Source organism: Diplotaxodon limnothrissa, linkage group LG23, assembly GCF_057381915.1.
Source record: "Diplotaxodon limnothrissa isolate DT_005_m linkage group LG23, D_limnothrissa_male_GT1.1, whole genome shotgun sequence".
Lineage (NCBI taxonomy): Eukaryota > Metazoa > Chordata > Actinopteri > Cichliformes > Cichlidae > Diplotaxodon > Diplotaxodon limnothrissa.
Window position 1 is genome coordinate 46,531,744 of NC_140617.1, and position 21,194 is coordinate 46,552,937.

General features: G+C 43.0%; 2 protein-coding genes across 2 annotated transcripts in view; both read left to right on the forward strand.

The window, feature by feature from the left end:
• Nucleotides 1-21,194, forward strand: part of LOC146608843 (NACHT, LRR and PYD domains-containing protein 3-like) — a 237,958-nt gene that overhangs the window by 48,198 nt on the left and 168,566 nt on the right. The window lies entirely within an intron of this gene.
• LOC146608845 (protein NLRC3-like) lies at nucleotides 688-18,047 on the forward strand. Its single transcript, XM_085347754.1, has 8 exons — nucleotides 688-733; nucleotides 954-1,110; nucleotides 2,932-3,063; nucleotides 3,369-3,500; nucleotides 5,120-5,361; nucleotides 5,466-7,254; nucleotides 12,034-12,207; nucleotides 17,852-18,047. Exons 1-8 carry the CDS (start codon nucleotides 688-690, stop codon nucleotides 18,045-18,047), a joined length of 2,868 nt encoding a protein of 955 aa, XP_085203880.1.

Sequence of the window (21,194 nt, forward strand, 5' to 3'; positions counted from 1 at the left end):
TGTCACAGAGCTGAAGCTGCAGGCAGTTTTTGGCACCTTTATATTTAATTTATTCCAAAATAAATCAATAAAAGTAGAAAAGAACTCTCAGTGACATTAAAAATCTATTTTTAAAGACAGATGTGACCAAGTGCAACAAATATAAGATGAGATGTTTACAGATATTTGAAGTATTGATCACATGTAGAACACAGAGCAGGTCCAATAACAGAGTCATGCTGCTCACAAACAGCAGTTTGGTTTCATGAGCTGACTTCCTGCAGTGATCCTCAGCTTCTCTCCAAAGGAGCCGTAACATGTGGGCTCCTCACCATGATGATGATCCCAAACACACTGAGTTCCTTCATCCACCTGATCATGTACTTATTAAATAATGTGATGGTTTTGGTGTTTTTTAAAGACTTTGAGCCTCTAAAATAACTGGTTTGGACTTTAGGGCCAAAGCTCCAACATTAGAAAGCCGTCAGTGTGATGCTTCCAGTACAACAGCACCTCTGAGTGTGTGTGTTTACCTCTCAGACTAACTCCACCCTGACATCAAGAAGATGGAGGAAGAGGACGGAGCAGCATCCAGCTGTATGTCTGTGAGGAGTGACGGGGTTACACAAACACCTCCACCTTACAGTCATGGACCTGCAGTAACAATGTAAGAACACTACTAACTTTATTAGTCATTTCAACATAACCATGACAGAATCATTGATCTGTGATTGGTTCAAACTGTTTGATCTGAGTTTGATTTTTATTGACTTGTTTTCTTGCTAAGATCTGAACTCTGTAAGTTTAAGTGAAGTCAGTGCAGCAGAATCAGAGAGAAGAGCTGAGAACAAACTGAGTTCATTCAGAGACAGAAAAAACTGGCTGATGATTGGCTGACCTGTCAGCGTTATGAGACAGACACAATATCACAGAGGGATCAGCTGATCATATGGCTGTCAGAGAGAACTGATCAGTTATTGATGTTTGTGTTTGCAGAGGTCAGAGGTCACAGTCTCCAGTATCCAGCTGTGTGTCTGTGAGGAGTGACTGGTCCAAAGAAATATTTCCTCCAAACTTCAGTGATGAACCTGCAGCAACAATGTTCTTCAATCATGGAGCTCAGCTGACCATGTAAGAGAGCTGCTGACTCAGAGTTCAAAGGTTGTTTCTATAAATGTTCTGCCAGTGACATCATAACTTAACCTAACACTGGTCTGTGTATGAAGTATCATTTAGTGGCAGTTGTTAAAGTTGTATAATGATGATGCTAGTTTGGGGTGTATTTTCCTGCTGATGCAAATGCATCTACTTTGCCCTTTGTCTGGTGCTTTGGACAAAGACGTCCAATGAAACTCAGAACGACACAGTTTGCACCACCAGCAGGCAGAGGAAGTGGCTGACATCCAGAAATCCTACCAGTGGCTGAACAAAGCTGGACTGAAAGACAGCACAGAGGCACTAATCATGGCAGCACAGGAACAAGCTCCGAGCACAAGACCCATAGAGCCCGGGGTCTACATGGCTCTTTTTGGGGGGGTTGTGTTGTATTAATAGTGACTTTGTTTCTTTGGACCTGACCAAAATCTTTTGTTTTTCAGTTCAGTTGCAACATTGACTAACACTAATGCAGGGGTCGGCAACCTGCGGCTCTTTAGTCCTTACAGTGCGGCTCCTCGTGGTTTGGGAAAATAAATTAGAAGTATTTAGCTGAAGTGTATTTTATTTATGTTCTTTTTTAACTTGTAGTTCTAAATTGGAAGATTATTGTGATATTGAAATATAAAAAGAAAATTATATTTTATTATTTTTTGATCGTTCAAATAAGCGTCACACTCGTGGAAGCCGGTGTACCCGCCGAAACGCCGTGCATTTATCGAGACTTTCAGCCCCAGGTAGGCCAATTATGGATCTTGGATCCACATTATGTCAGCAGCTGTTCTCCACCGTGAACTACGTTAAAAACAAACACCGCTCACGCCTCACAGACGACAGCTTACAGTCCTGTAAAGATGAAAGTGACTTCGTACAGCCCCGACCTGCAGACGCTGTGCGCAGAGGTTCAGGAGCAGAAGTCCCGTTGTAAACATATCACGGCAGACCCGACGGTGTTTGCATGAACACGCTTTTCAGCTTCTCTTTATTGACCACTTTTCACACACGGTTGCTGTACGCACACAGCCGGCTGTAGCTTTGCAGCTCACAGCCCGACACACACCAACACAACAGCACAGACGTTAAGGCGGCGAGGCGTGATTGCGGGTGCCGCTCAGGTGCGTCCGCCTCCCCTGCAGCGGCGCTGCAGACCACGCCCCGCCACACACATTAACCAGGTAAAATACATATTTAGGCAGAATTTTGCAAATATCTATTTGTCATCTTTCAGCAGCATAGAGCTTTTTTTCCAATTGTTTTTTAAAAGTCAGGTCAAGGCTCCAAAAGCCCAAAGGAGATATAAGGGTGGCGGCTCACAGCAGTTTTTGTTTGCTACATCATTTTAGTTCAGCTGGGTGTCTTTCCTTTGGTTATATTTCTTTAAGAGTTCAAATGTGTTCATTACATAAATAACATGTAATTTTCTCTGTAGCACTTCATGGATTTCATAAGCAACACACCTTAGTTGTTCACACAAAGCATAAAGGTAAAAAACAGTATATACAGTGTTATCTTCATTCTAGACGTCAAAAAGTATTTGTGGCTCCCAGTGTTTTCTTTTGCGTGGAAACTGGCTCCAAATGGCTCTTTGGGTCCTGAAGGTTGCTGACCCCTGACCTAATGGTATATTTTTTTTAGCTGGATCGTTCTATAAAAACATGAATCAAATCTGAGAAAAGTTTCCACCTGACCTGTTGAATGTTATTGAAGCCAGAAGTTTGCCTTCATACTGTGTTTCTTGCATGCCTTTTGTGGTGTACTAATTGATGTGAAATGAATGCAATGTGGTTGTGTTTGCAGAGGTCAGAGGTCACAGTCTCCAGTATCCAGCTGTGTGTCTGTGAGGAGTGACGTGTCCAAAGACAGACCTCCATATTTCAGTCATGAACCTGCAGCAACAATGTTCTTCAATCATGGAGCTCAGCTGACCATGTAAGAGAGCTGCTGACTCAGAGTTCAAAGGTTGTTTCTATAAATGTTCTACCAGTGACATCATAAATGATTCCTAATGGTGGTCCGGGTACGATAATGCTAGTATCAATCGTAGTAGTAATGCAATCCAAGGTAATGATTTCTTCTCTGTTGCTGTGAACGTCTCTGCAGCCGTCTGTACTCTAATCTGAGACAACTATTACTGACAGAAACCATCACATCATCCAGTTTGTGTGTTTGCAGCTGCTTAAAAGATTTTAAACAGAGATTAATCAGTAATTCATGTGATGTGTTTGTGTTTGCAGAGGTCAGAGGTCACAGTCTCCAGCATCCAGCTGTGTGTCTATGAGGAGTGACTGGTCCAGAAACAAACCTCCAAACTTCAGTGATGAACCTGCAGCAACAATGTTCTTCAATCATGGAGCCCAGCTGACCATGTAAGAGAGCTGCTGACTCATTTACGGGTGTTTGAAATTCTGTGACCACTTTGTAATTTTAGTTTATATTTTAAAGTGTTTTTATTTGTAGTTGCCTGTATTTTTATTACACTGTGTGTAACGTGGTGGTTTGTGCTGTTTGGGATCGTTTTGGTGTATTTGTGTCAGAACATCAGATAAATGATTTCATCACATTTTAAAAGAAAGTATCAGGATAATAATCTGAACTGAGTCATCAGAAATAGAAAGATGGTCTCAACAGGCCACTGAGCTGATCTCCAAAGAAATGCAGAAGATTGAAGAGTCCGAGGCTGTTTATTTGTCACAGGCATCGTCATACACGTACAACACAGTGAAATGTGCTGAGCTGCTCCTGTGACTGGACAAAACATTAGAAACAATCATTAAATGAAATAATGAAACATTGTGCAGATGTAATGTTAAAGTGCTTTGTGCCACATTAGCACAGCATGTACTGACAGAGCAGTGCAAGCAGAACAAAGCAAATGAGCAAAGTGATGTAAACAGAGTAACTGAACAGAGTGAGCAGAGTAATATCAGCAGTAATGAAGCAGCATCAGTGTAGCAGCGTGTGACGTCATAATGAATCAGGTATGATCTGAAATATGACAGTGAGACAAGAACATGATGTAAGGTCCTGTTTAAACCCTGATGGTGATGCTATGAGGGGAGCATGTTCTGATTTAGGACTTGGATGGTCTGAGGATAGAAGCTCCTCTCTGTTTGTGTCCTGATGGTGCAGAAGCTTCTGCCTGATTGTAGAAGGAGCTGAAGCCAGCATCATCCCAGAGGTGAAGCTCCTCTGTGTGCAGACCTGAGGTCAGATTCCTCCAGGCTGATGTTCAGGATCTACAGAAACGTGTGGTTGTAGTTATTGCTGCACTGTGTGCTGACAGCAGATACTCAGAACAAAGCGCTGCACACGTGTTCTTTACAAACATCTGTACATATCAAATATGGATCATGGCAGTGAATGAACACGTTTCTGTCATTTGTTTCATTGGCTTCTTTTTTCTGCCTGTGTTCATGTGATTAATGTCTAACACATAAACAGGTTTGTAATCAAACATCACATCATCAGGGAGGCATCATGAAACAAAGTTACTGCTGGAGGCTGAACTCAATTTGGTGGCAATGTTCAAAAATATCACTCAGATCATTTCAAAGCTTTTAGTTCTTCTTCTTCACTTCTGTAAAATAATAGAAAGGAAATCAGAACCCAGAAGTTCACTTCCTGATGACTGAACTCTTTCAAAATAAAGCTGAAAGCTCTGAATGTGACACCGCTGCTCCACCACAGTTTTTAGAGGAGGTCAAAGGTCAGTTGAAAGTGATGGATCCCAAACTTCCAGTACATCCAGTGAAGGACATAATCAGCTCTGTGATGAAGGCTTTTACTGTGGAGTTTGTAGGCTGATCACTCTGTGTTTAATAAGACAGGCAGGAACAGCAAAGGAAACTTGGATTCTGAACTCAAACACAAGTTTCTCCACTTTGACTTTTCTCTGTGACCATCAGAGCTTCTGCACAGTGTCATCAAATCTGGATGTTTGTCACTGACAGTCAATGATTTTAGTGATAAAGAAATGTGTTCACAGAGGGAGGAAGAGGAAGAGGAGTGGTGTCTGTGAGGAGGAGCAGCTGTCCTGCTGTGCTTTGTGTCAGGACGTCCTGAAGGATCCAGTCTCTACCAGCTGTGGACACTGGTTCTGCAGACAGTGCATCTCCTCATACTGGGACCAGTCTGCTTCATCAGGAGACTGGTCCTGTCCCCAGTGTGGAGAAAGATCCAGAAGCAGAGCTGGACTGCAGACAGCCAGTCAGAGCAGCTGTGTACAAAGTAAGACTGAACATCTGTCTGCTGATGGACTCATTTCTGAAAACTGGACTTCTTGTTGTTGTTCAGACATTGAAGAGTTTTCTTTCTGTTTTTCTTTCTTTCAGCAGATGTTGGTCTGCAGGAGGTTTTAGATGAACATAAGATCAGTCTGAGGAGGAGATGTGAACGTGTGACTGAAGGAAGTGATGAAACAGGAAGTAGAACCCTCCTCAACAGGATCTACACTGAGCTCTACATCACAGAGGGACAGAGTGAAGAGGTTCATAGCCAACATGAGGTGAGGCAGCTGGAGACAGCTTCCAAGATGGACGCCCTCCATGACACTCCAATCAGGTGCCAGGACATCTTTAAAGCCTTACCTGACCAACAGAGACCCATCAGAGTGGTTCTGACCAACGGCGTGGCTGGTGTTGGAAAAACCTTCTCAGTGCAGAAGTTCACTCTGGACTGGGCAGAGGGCTTGGAGAACCAACATGTCAGTGTGGTGGTTCTGCTTTCATTCAGGGAGCTGAACCTGATCAGAGAGGAGCAGTACAGTCTTCTGGAGCTGCTCCATGTTTTCCATCCAACACTACAGAAGGTCACAGCAGAGAAGCTGGCTGTCTCTCAGCTTTTGTTCATCTTTGACGGCCTGGATGAAAGCAGACTTTCATTGGATTTCACCAACAGGAAGCTGCTGTCTGATGTCACACAGAAGTCATCAGTCAGCCAGCTGCTGACAAACCTCATCCAGGGGAATCTGCTTCCCTCGGCTCTCGTCTGGATAACTTCCCGACCTGCAGCAGCCAATCAGATCCCTCCTACATGTGTTGACAGGCTAACAGAAGTACGAGGATTCACTGACGTCCAGAAGGAGGAGTACTTCAGGAGGAGATTCAGTGATGAAGAGCTGTCCAGCAGAATCATCTCCCACATGAAGACATCCAGGAGCCTCCACATCATGTGTAGAATCCCAGTCTTCTGCTGGATCACTGCTACAGTTCTGGAGCACATGTTGACTACAGAGCAGAGAGGAGAGCTGCCCAAGACCCTGACTGACATGTACTCACACTTCCTGCTGGTTCAGACAAAGAGGAAGAAGAACAAGTACCACGAGGGACATGAGACGAGTCCACAGGAGCTGACGGAGGCTGACAGGGAAGTTCTTCTGAAGCTGGGGAGGCTGGCGTTTGAACATCTGGAGAAAGGAAACATCATGTTCTACCAAGAAGACCTGGAGCAGTGTGGTCTGGATGTGACAGAGGCCTCGGTGTACTCAGGAGTTTGTACAGAGATCTTCAAAAGAGAGTGTGTGATCTTCCAGAAACCAGTCTACTGCTTTGTTCATCTGAGCATCCAGGAGTTTCTGGCTGCAGTCTACATGTTCCACTGTTTCACCAACAGGAAGTCAGAGGTGCTGAAGGACTTCCTGGGAAAAAAATACAAAGAGTCATCTCTGGATGATTTTTTGATGGAAACACTAATAAAATCCTTCAGGAGTAAAAATGGTCGTCTGGACCTGTTTGTCCGCTTCCTTCATGGCCTCTGTCTGGAGTCCAACCAGAGACTCTTAGGAGGTCTGCTGGGTCAGACAGAGAACAGTCCAGAAACCATCCAGAGAGTCATCAAGAACCTGAAGAATAACAAGAAGCTTAAAATCTCTCCTGACAGAAGCATCAACATCTTCCACTGTCTGATGGAGATGAACGACCTCTCAGTACATCAGGAGATCCAAGAGTTCCTGAAGTCAGAGAACAAATCAAAGGAACTCTCTGAGATCCACTGCTCAGCTCTGGCCTTCATGCTGCAGATGTCAGAGGAGGTTCTGGATGAGTTTGACCTGCAGAAGTACAAAGCTTCAAAGGAGGGACGACTGAGACTGATTCCAGCTGTGAGGAACTGCAGAAAGGCTCGGTGAGTCCAGATGTGATCATTACATCATTGATCAGTGTCGGTTAATAGTTTAATGTTTAAATTAAAAACACAGTCCTTGGTTATAAAGTGCTTTACAAACACCAACATTACGGCTAACAGCTGGATTCTCCTGTTTCAGTGCAGCTAGCCAAACAACAAAGAGCCACTTGCTGCTAAAGACAGAGTGAAAGTGGACGGTATATCCTCCATTCTTAATGTAAAACACATGCAGTGAATTGTAATGCACCATCTGTGTTTACCTTCATGCAGTTTTCTCTTTATGGTGGACTTGGATATTTAAATGTTTACCTCCTGGAGAGTCTTGTTCACTTGATTAGTTTTTGTGAAGGGGATTCTCCTCACCCCGTCTCCAAGGGAGACACCAGCTACCCTTCAGAGAAAATTTATTTGCCCCACTTGTAACCACGATCTGGTTCTTCCAGTCACTGCCCACAGCTCGTGACCATAGGTGAGGGCAGGGACGTAGATCGACCGGTAAATTGAGAGCTTCGCTGTCACGCTCAGCTCTCTCTCTCTTCACCACGACAGACCGGTACAGCGTCCACCTCACTGTTACCGCAGCAACGGTCTGTCTGTTGATTCCTGCTGCCCTCCCCCTTCTTTACACGACCCTGAGATACTCAGACTCCTCCACCTGGGGCAGGAACGTCTCTGACCCAGAGTGGGCACTCCACCCTTTCCCAGCTGAGGACCATGATGCTGATCCTCATTCACAGGGCTTCACACTCTGCTGAGAACAGCTCCACTGTGAGCTGGAGGCCATCACCTGATGAAGCCAACAGAACCACATCCTCTGTGAAAACAGAGACCAGACTCTGGCTGTATCCCAATTCAGGGTCTGCAGCCTTAAAGGACGCATTTTAAGGCCGATTACATCACAGCGACGGGACGAAGGTCGCTGCTCGAAATGCGGCCCTCAAATGCGTCCTTAATTTCGCTGAATTTTAAGGACATGGCGGTGTAGACTTCATATAGTATACTACTATACTATACACTATTATTAGTGTAGTATACTACTATACTATACACTATTATTAGTGTAGTCTACTATTATACTAGACACTATTATTAGTATAGTCTACTATTATACTATACACTATTATTAGTGTAGTCTACTATTATACTGTACATATCTGTTTTTAACAGGGAATCTTGATCATGTTACATTTGACTTCTGTTGAGCTTCTTGAATTGTCACCTTCAGTTCCTTTCATTTAGTCTTCCAGTGTCTTTGGTTTAAATGTATTTACCCTGATAACTGCATATGAAACAGTTGACCTCTTTTCACTCACGATTATCTGTTTGCCATAAAAGTGTTGGTGATGTGTTGGGAGAATCATTATTTTCAGTCTCTTCTTATAAACATAGTGAGGCAAAGATGTGGGTCGTGGTCCCTGATAATCAGATGTGTCTGTGTTCTGTTACATGTGACGTTAGAGAGGTTTTAGTGGAGATAAAAACAGGACCAACATCACTCGTGACTGCTTTCCTGTCTTCAGTGTGTTTACTGTTGGAGCTCGTCCTCCTGTTGCATCTGTCACAGCTGTTACGCTCCTCTGTGACTCCTCCTCTGTCTGCTGTCACACTGCAGGAGTTTTTGGTCATGGCGTGTGAATAACTGCCGAGGTCGGCTAGGACGACGCCACCACTCGTTGTCAGACCCTGTCACGCTGTCTGGTGTGATCTTTAGCCGAGGTTATTAAGTACTTCAAAATGAAACCAGTCTCTGTTTTCAGTCTCCGCCCTCTTTTGCAGCTTTGAGCCAGGTTGTAACACCTGTTAAAGTCACCACCTGTTGTGACCGGGGAGTGAGATGAGTGTGAGAAAGATGAAAACAACGTCTCATTCTGACTAGTTACTGGGAACTGATGTGTGATGATGCAATAACAAAGATGACTGTTTCTATGATTTTCTGTTTTATTAATTGTTTTTATTGATGATAAGGACAGGCAGAGGAGATTGGATGGATTTACTTCGTTTTATTCTTTTGCACTGAAATGGAGTCCAGTGTACAGTCCTTGGCGTTGCACATTTTAATATGTTTTAGCTGAGACTGTAGTGGGCACTCTTTAAATGTCGGGTCAGTTTGTCACGTTAGAGCCTATTTGTGCCTGTTAGTGCTGACGATGACTTTAGACCGAGCTGACTGAGGGGTCTAAGCTCATGATGCCACCAGCAACACCCGGGTCATGCTGCAGAGTTTTCAAACCCCGCTGACACTCGACATAATTTACTCAGGTTATATCAGGTGATCTAAGAAAGGCCGCTTAGAAAGAAAAGCGAGTGCACTGCTTTAAGTTTCTTGAAGATGTTTAATCTGAACATTCAGCTTCTTCACTTCTAAAACCAAAAAGTGGAGAGTCCCAGATTTTAATCCTAGTGGGAGTGTCCCTTAAGAGGGTCGCTGACCAACTATTGATCATGTGGCTCATCACATGAGCCAAGCTGTGAAAAAGGGTGTGGGTGATTATCAGCAGAGGTTTCGAGAGATGAAACGTCTTCAAGAAACTTAAAGAAGTCACTTTTCTTTCCAGGCTCCTTAGATTACCATGACTGTATGATGAGAACCTGCACAGACATATCAGGTGAAGTTTTCAGTGTTTTGGTTCAGTTTAATGTAAAAATGGAGATGAAACGCATATAAAGGCTGGTTTACACCACTGAGCCCTGCTCTAAAACACTGACACAGATCTGTCTGTGAAGCTGGCTTTAACAAATAAGAGCTTAAAGTTTTAAAAACATGTTTAGCACCAAACTGTCCACTTTACTGTCTGTAGCAGGAAGTGGCTGTTTGGCACTGAAACGGGAGAATCCAGCTGTTAGCCGTGATGTTGTGTTTGTAAAGCTCTTCATAAACGAGGACTGTGGAGGAGGAGAGCCTGTGTGAGTCAGGTGGTTCACCGGCCGAGTGTGTCAGCGGCAGAAACAGCTGATCAGCGCCGTTTTATGCAGTAAAATAATCTTTCTGTTCCCAAACACATCCACACAGTTTACAACATAACAGCCCACTACATGCACATCTCACCGCAAACATGCATAAACTTAAACATAAAATATGTCCTGTACCTGTGTGATCTCTTTAAGTAACTCACAGAATATCAACACTAACGCCACAAGTTTGTTGGTATTTTAACATTTTAACCATTGATTTTGAATTAAAACCAACAGTTAAAACATTTTTACACCAGAGGAAAGAGCAGCAGAAATATTAAGACAGATAAATCATTCTGTCTTCAGTCTCCATGAACAGCATCAACATCCTCTGGTGAAATTTCTCTTTCCTCCTTAAAATATATTAAATGTCAGTTTAATTCCAGATTAATGGTTAAAACATGTATGTCACATATGAACATCAGGAAATAAAGAAAAGTGACTGATTCAGTTCCATATATGCTCCAGGGAGGCGTTAAGGTTCATGAAAATTGTTCAGTTATTAAAGTTTAATCTGAGCCGAGCTGACTTCCTCAGGAACAAATAAACACCGAGATAAACTTCACCTTACAGATATAATCTAAATGAATCATATCCAATCTCAGAGAGTTGACAGTCAGCTGTGTGCTGGGAGACATGTCTGTCTGCAGTGTACGAGCTCTGACCGCTCCCCAAAAATGTCGGAGTGAATACATTAATATTAAAAGTGTAGCTGGTGACACAGAAACAGAGGATTTAAGAAGTTTAAGTGTAGGTCGGGTCCACACATGTCCAAACACCTGTGCGTAGTCCTGCTTGTTACTCAGAAACGAACACTAATAAAATGGCCATAAGGCCAAAGCAATGGTTTTGACTGGTGTTGACCCCGCCCCCACCCTGAGTGTGGATGCTGAGAGAAGGGCCAGCTGTGAATATGAGGCTGTGGGAGCAGATGGAGAGAGAGTATGTCGGGGTATCCCAGTACAAGCTTTACTGGGGTCAGAAATTAGACAGACTCCAGTTCCTTTGTTTGATTTATCTAGTTTGATGTTAGGAAAGAGATTCATGAGATGGAAAAACCTCCCAGTCTACTGAGATTCAGAAATGATTTCTACACATGGAAACTCCCTGAGTGGGAACAAAGAGTGTCCTGTCAGGAAGAGCATTTGGAATATGGATGTTGAGGATGTGACAGTGCCTGAAATCCTGCTGCTGTTCTGAACCATAGTTTCTGATCTGAAGGTCAAACAGAGTCATGATGGTTGTTTCTATTTGTTCCTTTTTAGTTTAGTTCCCCTGAAATCAGATGTGATATCAGCAGCTCTGAGTTCATTCATCATTATTGTCCAGTGATGACATTTCTGCTCCGTTTGGTGACAGTCAGCAGATTTTTCCTGCGTGTGGACGTGAACAGTCGTACCTGACAGCAGCAGGTAGCAAACAGAGATCATCTTTCCAGCTGGAACTCTTCACTGAGCTGAACTCATTCAAAATGTTCTAGATTCAAGACAGGAAACAGTCCAAGTGTGTGTCTTCACTCTGACTCTGGATCAGATCTCAGTGACAGACTGTGGACGTTATGGAAGCCTAAATGTGACACCATCTTCCTCCTTCATCTGCAGATTAAAGCCAAACAAAGATTCTCATTAAAAGTCTGCAGGTCTGAGAGAGACTGAATCGTTGTGTCATGTCAAACACAGTAAGAGGAGCTGAAGCACAGATGTGAAGAGCAGATGTTCATCAGATTATGACCTCACTTTGTTTTGTCTTCATATACATTCAGTCTGTGTTTATAATGCAGACTTTCTGCTTTTATAATAACATATTTTATATTTTCTGTAATCTCAGACTGGCTGACTGTGGACTCTCAGAGACTCACTGTGAAGTTGTGGCCTCGGCCCTGAAGTCCATCCCCTCCCATCTGACAGAACTGGACATTAGTAACAACAAGCTGCAGGATTCAGCAGTGAAGCTTCTGTGTGCTGGACTGGAGAGTCCAAACTGTCGACTGGAGACTCTGAGGTGAGTTCACTGACTGCAGCTGTTGTTGTGTTTCTATATTTCAGGCTGCAGAGACTTTGAGCTTGTGTGGAAACAGACAGAGAAAAGAAAGACATGAATGTCAAAGCTAATAAAGGTGAAGTTAGGAGCTGTGATGATGTTCATGTATCAGAAGCTGATCGGGCTGCTACAGAGACGACCCACACAGCTGCTGTGGTGAGGTTTGTGTTAAAGCAGAGGAACACAGGCCCACACATGACAGCAAAGCAGGTTTCAGGCTCTGTGAGAGGATTTCAAACAGAAGCTGGAGAAGAGAAAGGACTACAGAAAGAAGGCAGCTGAGACCAGTCCAAGTGTTTCCATGGAGCCCAGTCTAACATTCATTCATACACTAACGTACAGAAGTGAACGGGAAAATGAATCCATAGTTTCAAATGTAGAAATAGTTCTCAGTTCATTTACAGAGTTTAATACAGTTCATGAGGAAATGTTCAAAACAGCAGCTGAGAAGAAATCTGCTTCACAAAGTTGGATCCAATTCCAATAGTTTGTGATGCACTTGAACGCAGCGTGAGCAGTTCACTGCCTAACCCCACAGAGACTGTCAGTCTGGACTTTTCTTTATTTCTATTGGCTGTCAGTGAGATTTCAGAGCAATCAGAGACTGTGGGTCTGTGTATGAAGTATAATTCATGTGCAGTTGTTGAAGTTGTAGAATGAGAAATGGCAGTTTGGGGTATTTCCTGCTTTCATTGTCCTGCTTGAAAATGTTTATTGACGTGTGAATTCATTCTTCAACGCTCGATTCTGCCTGAACAACGTGAAAACTTTGCTTTTCTTTGTGTAACACAATTCAAAGCACTGAAGCATCGACTTCTTTCATTATTACACAACAGCAGACTGGTGTCTAATAAACAGTGAATGATGCAGAAACAGATGTTTGAAGCTGTTCTTGGAGTACACTGAGAGAGAGAGAGCTGTGCAGGCAGGAACAGCCAAAGTCAGAGAGAATTCATGAGCATATTGATCAAACGTGAAGCAGAGTTTGGATCTTCTTTTGCTGCTGCTTCACTCAGTTTTGGTTGGAGACAGATGAAACCTGCAGCTTCAGGATCTGTGAGCTGTCCACTTTCAGCCCCGACGGCGTGTCCGTGTACGTGCCGTCGAGTGAACGATCCACGCTCTGTGTTTCCATCTTTGTGTGTTTAGCTGCTCTCATTTACTGTTTTAGCTGTTTGCTGCTTGTTGAAATAGTTTGTGAGCTTTAACCTGAGATTCTGGCAAAATACATTTATATTAAACATCGATTCAGGATTGAATGAATCAACATCGTTTTATTCAAATTAAAACCATTTAAATGGGAACATGAATTTTTTACAGCCGCCTCTAATGCTGGGTAATGTCAGCTGGTCCATGTGCAGCTGGCTGTGAGGCTCGGGGAGCGTCTACAAAGTGCAACACTGAAAGAACATCATCCATAAATATTGAGTAAGAACTGGACTCTCATACAGCGAGACTCAAATGCCTTTAAACATCAGCTTATCCTGCTGATCCAAGTCCAACACTGAGTTTGTAAAAACATGTTTGTCAATCATTTTGTTTGGTTTTTGAGGAAAATGATTCAATAACTTGCTGCTAATACACAACATTTCATCATATTTCCTCATAACCCTCTTTTGTCTGACCATTTGATCCCATTTGAATTTGCAATAAAGGATCCACAGAGTTTGGTGACAATAATGACAGTAGATGTTTGTGTGAAAGTGCTGGAAGCAAATGAGTGTGTGATGTTCTTTCAGTGTTGCACTTTGTAGACGCTCCCTGAGCACTGGTCTCACAGCCAGCTGCACATAGAGACCAGTGTTGTTAGTCCAGGTCAGAAGATGACTTGTTGCAATGAAAATGAGCTTGTAGTTTGTCTGCTTTAATAATGTGACTGGAAAAAGGTGTTGGACTTCAAATATGTCCATTTCTGTCACACTTCACCTTTAAAAGTGAAGCCATGTGGTTCCTGGAAGGAAAAACACGACTTTTTCAAGTCTTTGTCCTGTTTTTATGAGAAATGTACGACTTTAATGTTCTTTTTTTTTTTTTAACTAAATTTTTATTATAATTTACAACATTGCAACTTGTACTTGTCAGTGTTCACAAGTAGGACAGTTACAGGAACCGCAATGCAGAAATGTAGATTAAAATAAGAACTGCAATTAGGAAGCACAAAACAAAACTGGGAAGCAAAACAAAACCCAAGCAAGCAAACAAACAAACAGACAACAACAAAAACAAAAAGAAAACAAAATCTTTATGTAATATTAAATAACATGTGACAAACTTAGCCATAAATGGACAAAACGAAACAGACCTATGCTAAATTATTGAAACAGTAAAGCATGTATGGGTCGCCAACGCTCAGTAAACAATTCTCTCTGAATCCGCAGAGCAGATGTTATTTCCTCCATCTGGTAAATTTCTCTTGCTTTATCAATCCACATATTATATGAAGGTGGGTCAAGATTCAGCCATTTAATAGTGATACACTTTAGTGCTGCTGTAAGATTCTTAAGAGATACTTTTTATTGTTTCCCGCAAAACCCTTTGGTAAGACTCCTAAAATGGCTAACTGTTGGTCTTTTGTTAATGGTTGTTGGAAAACTGTACTGAGAACTTTAAATATGTCATTCCAAAGTGAGCAGATTTTTGGGCATGACCAGAATATATGTGAGTGGGTTCCTAAAGAAGTACCACAATTTCGCCAGCAGGTGTCAGGATTTGTAGGCTTCATTTTGGCAATTATCTCTGGGGTTCTAAAATATCTCATGACCACCTTCCATTTAAATTCTCTCCACAGCCCAGAATTAGTCACCAGATGGGCTTCACCGAACACCTCTTCCCAGGTGTCCTCTGAGATTTGAGTGCCAGTCTCAGCTTCCCACCTTGCCTTAATATCCAAAGTTGCATTTGTATTGAAACTCATAAATGCGTTATAAAAATGACTGATTAATTTTGGGGAGGAATTACTTTGAAATGTTTTTAGAAATATTTCCTCAATGGGTGAGGGCTCCAAAACTTGCCTCCATTCTTTATGTTTTGTCAAAAAGCTTCTTAGCTGCAGAAATCTAAAAAAGTCAGAAGAAGGAAGCCGAAACTGACCTCAACTGTTCAAATGAGCTCAGGTGCCCATTCCTCACAACATGACAAAGTTTATGAAGCCCGCTATGTGACCATGCTCTGAAGCCAGAGTCTTCCACAATAGGAGAAAAACCCTGCAGGGAGGAGAGCCTTGATAACATTGAAATTTCTTTTGGAAGACCAAATGATTGTTTGATTCTACGCCAAATCTTTAGTGTGACCCTCGTCCGTTCCCCCATATGCACATTTTTAATTGAAATGTTAGAACAAAGCAGGGATTCCAATGATCTTTCGCACATTGTCTTCTCAATGTTTAGCCACTGAGTTTCAGACAAATCCCGCACCCATACAGTCAGGGGTCTCATCTGAGCTGCCCAGAAATAATATTTCAGGTTTGGAACAGCCAATCCCCCCTGCAGGTTTGACAGTTTTAATGTTTGGAACTTGATCATCCCTCATGTGTATTTAGTCTCTGTGTCGCGTCATCTGTGTTCCCACCCTCCATATTTTCATGCCCAGTCTTTTGTATTCTTAGCCATAGCTTTCTGTGTCTTCATGATTTATTATAGTATTAGTTCCCCAGTTTAGTTCTCTTCACTGTGATTCTGCCTTGTTTGATGTCTTCAGCCGAAATAAAGGCTCGCTTTTCGTTCAAAACTCAGTTTCATGTCTGCGCCAGTGTCTGCGCCTGAGTCCTCCACACACTCTCCATACGGTCAGCTACTGTGACCGTGACACTAAACTACATGCTGTGTACAGCCACTCTCCTGAGCCTGTATTATATACACAGCGGTTACAATGACAAACTGAATACAATCTCATATCTACAAAACAGGCTGAGTCAAAGTTGCAGCTACGCTTATGGACATGGAGAAAAAACAGGCGAGTTATCAGCTCACCAGCTACGACTAAGAACAGCTAACCAACTATCCTTGAGATCTACAATGACCAGGGAATAAGGTCTACAGACAACCAAACTATCCTTGAGATCCACAATGATTTCAATAAGGTGTTTGATATTCCCTCCTTGGGAGAAGATGCGATCGCTAGTCTGGAGGAACCTGTCTCTAATGTTGGAATTGAAACGGCCGTACGGAGCATGCAGTCTGGAAAATCTGCTGCCCCGACGGGTATCCATCTGATTTTTTCATAAAGTTTTCTGACCGACTGAATTCACTGTTAAAATCAACTTTTGAAGAATCCTTCCTCTCACAGTCGTTGCCTCCAACAATGCATCAAGCAGTGATGTGTTTAATTGTAAAACAGGAAAAAGACCATTTAGATTGTCGTTCATGTCGTTTAATATCTTTGTTCAACACAGACACCAAGATCCTGGCTCAAGTGTTGGCCCGTCGCTTACACAAGTATTTGTCCTCCATTATTTCACCAGACGGGCTTTATTAGGCACTCTTTTTTGAACATTAGAGCTCTATTAAATATCATTTATACCCATGTTAAAGGTGATACATTGGAAACTGTAATTTGGCTTGACGCAGAAAAGGCGTTGGATCAAGTGAGATGGGATTTTTTTTTTTTATACGCTTAAAAAATGTGGCTTTAATTTTGTATCTTGGATAAAAGTATTGTATTGCTCCCCTCTAACAGCCGTCCAGACTAACAATAATCTGCCCCCCAGGACAGGGATGCCCTCTGTCTCCTTTTTGCCATTGAACCGCTAGCTGTTGCTCTGAGACAATGTGTTGGTGTTGAGGGAAAACATCGAGGGGTATCGAACATGAAGTCTCTCTTTATGCCGACGACATGATTTTATTTATTTCCAACCCATCGAACAGCCTCCGCAAACTTTTGGATAGACTTACAATAATAATAATAATACGTTTCATTTATAGGCACCTTTAAGAGCCTCAAGGTCACCTTAATGCATACTTAAGGAATTTGGGACAATTTCTGGATATAAAGTGAATTTTGGGAAGAGCGAGGAAAAGTCTATCTGTACGACAACTGGGGAGTTTTGTGTATTTTAGCCCCTTTTAAACCCAGCTATAACAAGTTTAAGTACTCGGGCATCTGGGTGACAAGAAAACCACAAAGACTTGTATAAAACTATCTTCCTTTATTGTCGAAGCTTAAAGAGGATTTTGGAAAATGTGAGTTTTGCCCCTTTATATTTATGGTGGGGATGCAGAACAAGGAGCAAAGATGAATGTGATGCTGAATCAGCAGAAGACTTGGACTCATTTGATTCCAGCTTTGATATCATTGATTTCAATATGTCCATTTCTGTCACACTTCACCTTTAAAAGTGAAGCCATGTGGTTCCTGGAAGGAAAAACACGACTTTTTCAAGTCTTTGTCCTGTTTTTATGAGAAATGTACGACTTTAATGTGAAACATTCAGAGTTTTTTCTCTTGTTGTGTTTGTTTGAAGCTGCTTCCTGTTGGCTTCAGCTGTTTGGAGTTTCCATTTTCTAAACTTCTACATTCTGAAGCTTCTTCAGCTCTGAACAGATGATGAAACACTGAATGATTTCAAGCTCTTTGTCTAATAAACTTACATCTTTCATTCTTTATACAGATTGATGGGCTGTGGTTTGTCAGAGATCAGCTGTGATTATCTGGCAGCAGCACTGAAGTCCAACCCCTCCCATCTGAGAGAGCTGAACCTGAGCTCCAACAACAAGCTGCAGGATCCAGGAGTGAAGCATCTGTGTGGTTTCCTGGAGAGTCCAGGATGTAAACTTGAAACTCTGAGGTCAGTCAGCATGTTTTAGTTGTGCTGAGATGAATATGATGTGAAAGTTGTGCTGACACTAAACTGCAGACATCAGGCTGATATTATACTGATCCACACTGAGGATCTTCATGGTAAAGTCTGTTTTCTTCTTCTCTGGTTTAGTCCATTGACTGCAGCAGAACAATGTTCACATTTCAAACAGTGATACTCAACGTATGGCCTGCGGCCCACACGCGGCCTGCCCACCTTTCCTGATTCAGAGAGAGGGGACCCTGATTAACTGTGTAGCTTCTTCCTCACAGTTCTAAGTATCAGACACAACAATGAATAATCCACAGCTGACTGTCTTTAGCAGGTCAAAGGTCACGGCACACAGCAGACAGTCAGAAATATTCTAACTCTGATCATTTATCAGTTGTGACACTGTGAGACTTGATCAGAGGTGTGATCATCACAGCAGAGGCCTTTGTGTCAAAGTCACTGAGGATCAAACAGAAACACATGAAGCAGATTTTCCTCTTCTGGCTTTTTATAGCAGATAACCTTCAAAATATTCTGCAGTCGATCAAAAACTGAAGCAAACCATGAAGCAACATGTGAACATGAGCTGATGCTGCTGAAGTGAAGCAAAGTTACAGAGGTTTGATTACAGACACAGCTGAGAGTTTGTAATCTGTCATCATTTTAAAAAGTTTCCATGGAACAGCAGAAATGAGGCTTTACTGTCAGAGGCCGACAGCACTGAACACAACAGCAGACTGGTGGCTAATAAACAGTGAATGATGCAGAAACAGATGTTTGAAGCTGTTCTTGGAGTACACTGAGAGAGAGAGAGCTGTGCAGGCAGGAACAGCCAAAGTCAGAGAGAATTCATGAGCATATTTATCAAACGTGAAGCAGTTTGGATCTTCTTTTGCTGCTGCTTCACTCAGTTTTGGTTGGAGACAGATGAAACCTGCAGCTTCAGGATCTGTGAGCTGTCCACTTTCAGCCCCGACGGCGTGTCCGTGTACGTGCCGTCGAGTGAACGATCCACGCTCTGTGTTTCCATCTTTGTGTGTTTAGCTGCTCTCATTTACTGTTTTAGCTGTTTGCTGCTTGTTGAAATAGTTTGTGAGCTTTAACCTGAGATTCTGGCAAAATACATTTATATTAAAAAATCGATTTCACGTTATCCAAGCCAGAATCGATTTTAATCGATAAATCGATTATAAAAACCCACCCCTTGTGCTGATGTTCCCTCCTTGAATGCACAACAAGTACGGTGCTGGTCTTTCTCGGATGGACCAGAGACAGATTGAAGTCTTTCAGGCTTTAGTGCCGACTTCCCTGACAGAGGCTGGACTCCATGGTCTGCACAGGAGGCTTCTACACTGTGTGGAGGTGACTCCTGGACTTGAAGACAGGCTGCAGGTACATGTGTGATGAAGAGGAGCTACAGCAGTGTGATGGAGCTGCAGGTCTGAAGGAAGTCCTGCTGTCCTGTCCCACCCTCATCTTTGCTTCCTCTGTCTTCTCTGGACTTGTCCTCCTGTTTCAGAAACAGCACTGCTTCATGCCGAGGGTGGACGGGAGCGTTGGCTCTGATTCTTTTACCGTCCACCACAAGGAGACACTGATGCTGACCTCCTGATTCATCTGCATGTGTTCTGCTTCACACTGCTCACCTCCACCAAAGACTTCACAAACATCTTCTTTCTTTGAGTCCAGTTTGTCCCACAAACACTTCCAAATCTCCTCCTCTGAGATTCTGCAGCTTCTTGCAGTGTGACTCAGCTGACTTCTGACAGACCACAGACTGGCACAGCATCCACATGTGTCTCCTTTCAAACAGGCTCTTGATGTTTCCTCCCACATCATTCTGGCCTCTCAGTCTCCTTTGTTCTCCAGCTCTGTAGCTCCAGCTGGTGAAGCTTCAGTTTTCCATGTTGGTAACAGTAAACTACAGCCTCTGCTGTCAGCTGGGTAACTAAACAGAGCTGCAGCACGTCTCTGCGGTGGTGCTACATCCAGCCTGCAGACGGCCGTCTACATGTTGTAGTGGTTTACAGTCACCAGGGGGCGCTGTCCCAGCCATGCAGGCAGTGGGCTGCTCTGCTTGTGCTGTTGTTGGTGAAGCTGAAGTGAAAGCGAGAGTTAAAACCCTGAACAGTGTCCACTGAGCTTCTCATGCTATTCTCATGCTCAAAGAAGTTTAACAGGAAGGACGACTCGTCCATCAGGCGTCCAGCTGTCCGTGACCGTGTCCACAGCAGAGTGTGACCGAGGCTTCATGCTAACACGCACACATGAAGCTAATACCACCACGAGCAGCTGCTCAGTGGATTTGGAGGACAAATGTCTGCAGCTTCTCACAGGCAGTATGCAGAATGTGGATCTCCACAAAGACTGTGGAGAGCTCGTCCCACACTCTAAATCCACACTTGTCTGCACAAAACTTCTCACACGTTCCCGTCACAAGTGTCTTCTAAGTGAAGCTACCAGGTTCAGGTCCAGCTTGTTTATCTGGAGCTGCAGGAGATGATCCATCCTCACAAAGCAACACAGCAGATATGCAAACACACAACACAACCAAAGGATTCTCTCTGCATGTCTGTGGCTGATGCTGCTGGAACAAAGCTGTTTGAAACCTTGTTGTTCTGCACTTTGGGACCAGAAGAGGAAACTGAAGCTCTGTGCAGAGGGTCCAATGGAAGCAGCCAAGCGCTGTAAGTGTCTGCTGTACAGGGATGCTGGTTCAGCTGTGGCTCAGTTTCACAGGGTGACTCAATAAAAGCAGCAGGAAATCAAAGCTTGATGCTTTCATCAGTGTGGAAATAAGAAAGTTTCCTGTGACAGACGCTGGAGCTCTTTCACTCTCAGCTTCACAGTTTCAGCTTCAAACTTCTTCCAACATGTTTCTAACACGGCCACATTCCACCTTAATGGAGCTGATATCTTGTGCATCAGCACATTTTCTAAAGGCAGCGATCACATCTTTAGTTTTGGATGTTTAACTGCAGATTGTTTGTGTTTATAGCACATTAATTACAGCAGCAGCGTTGACCACAGTGCTGTACAAGAATCCAAAATAACGATTAAAATAACTCCTAATATTAATATCACACATCAAATATCAAATAACTCTCATGCTGTATTAAAAGCCAGTGAATACAAATGTGTTTTAAGAGCAGATTTACAGAGA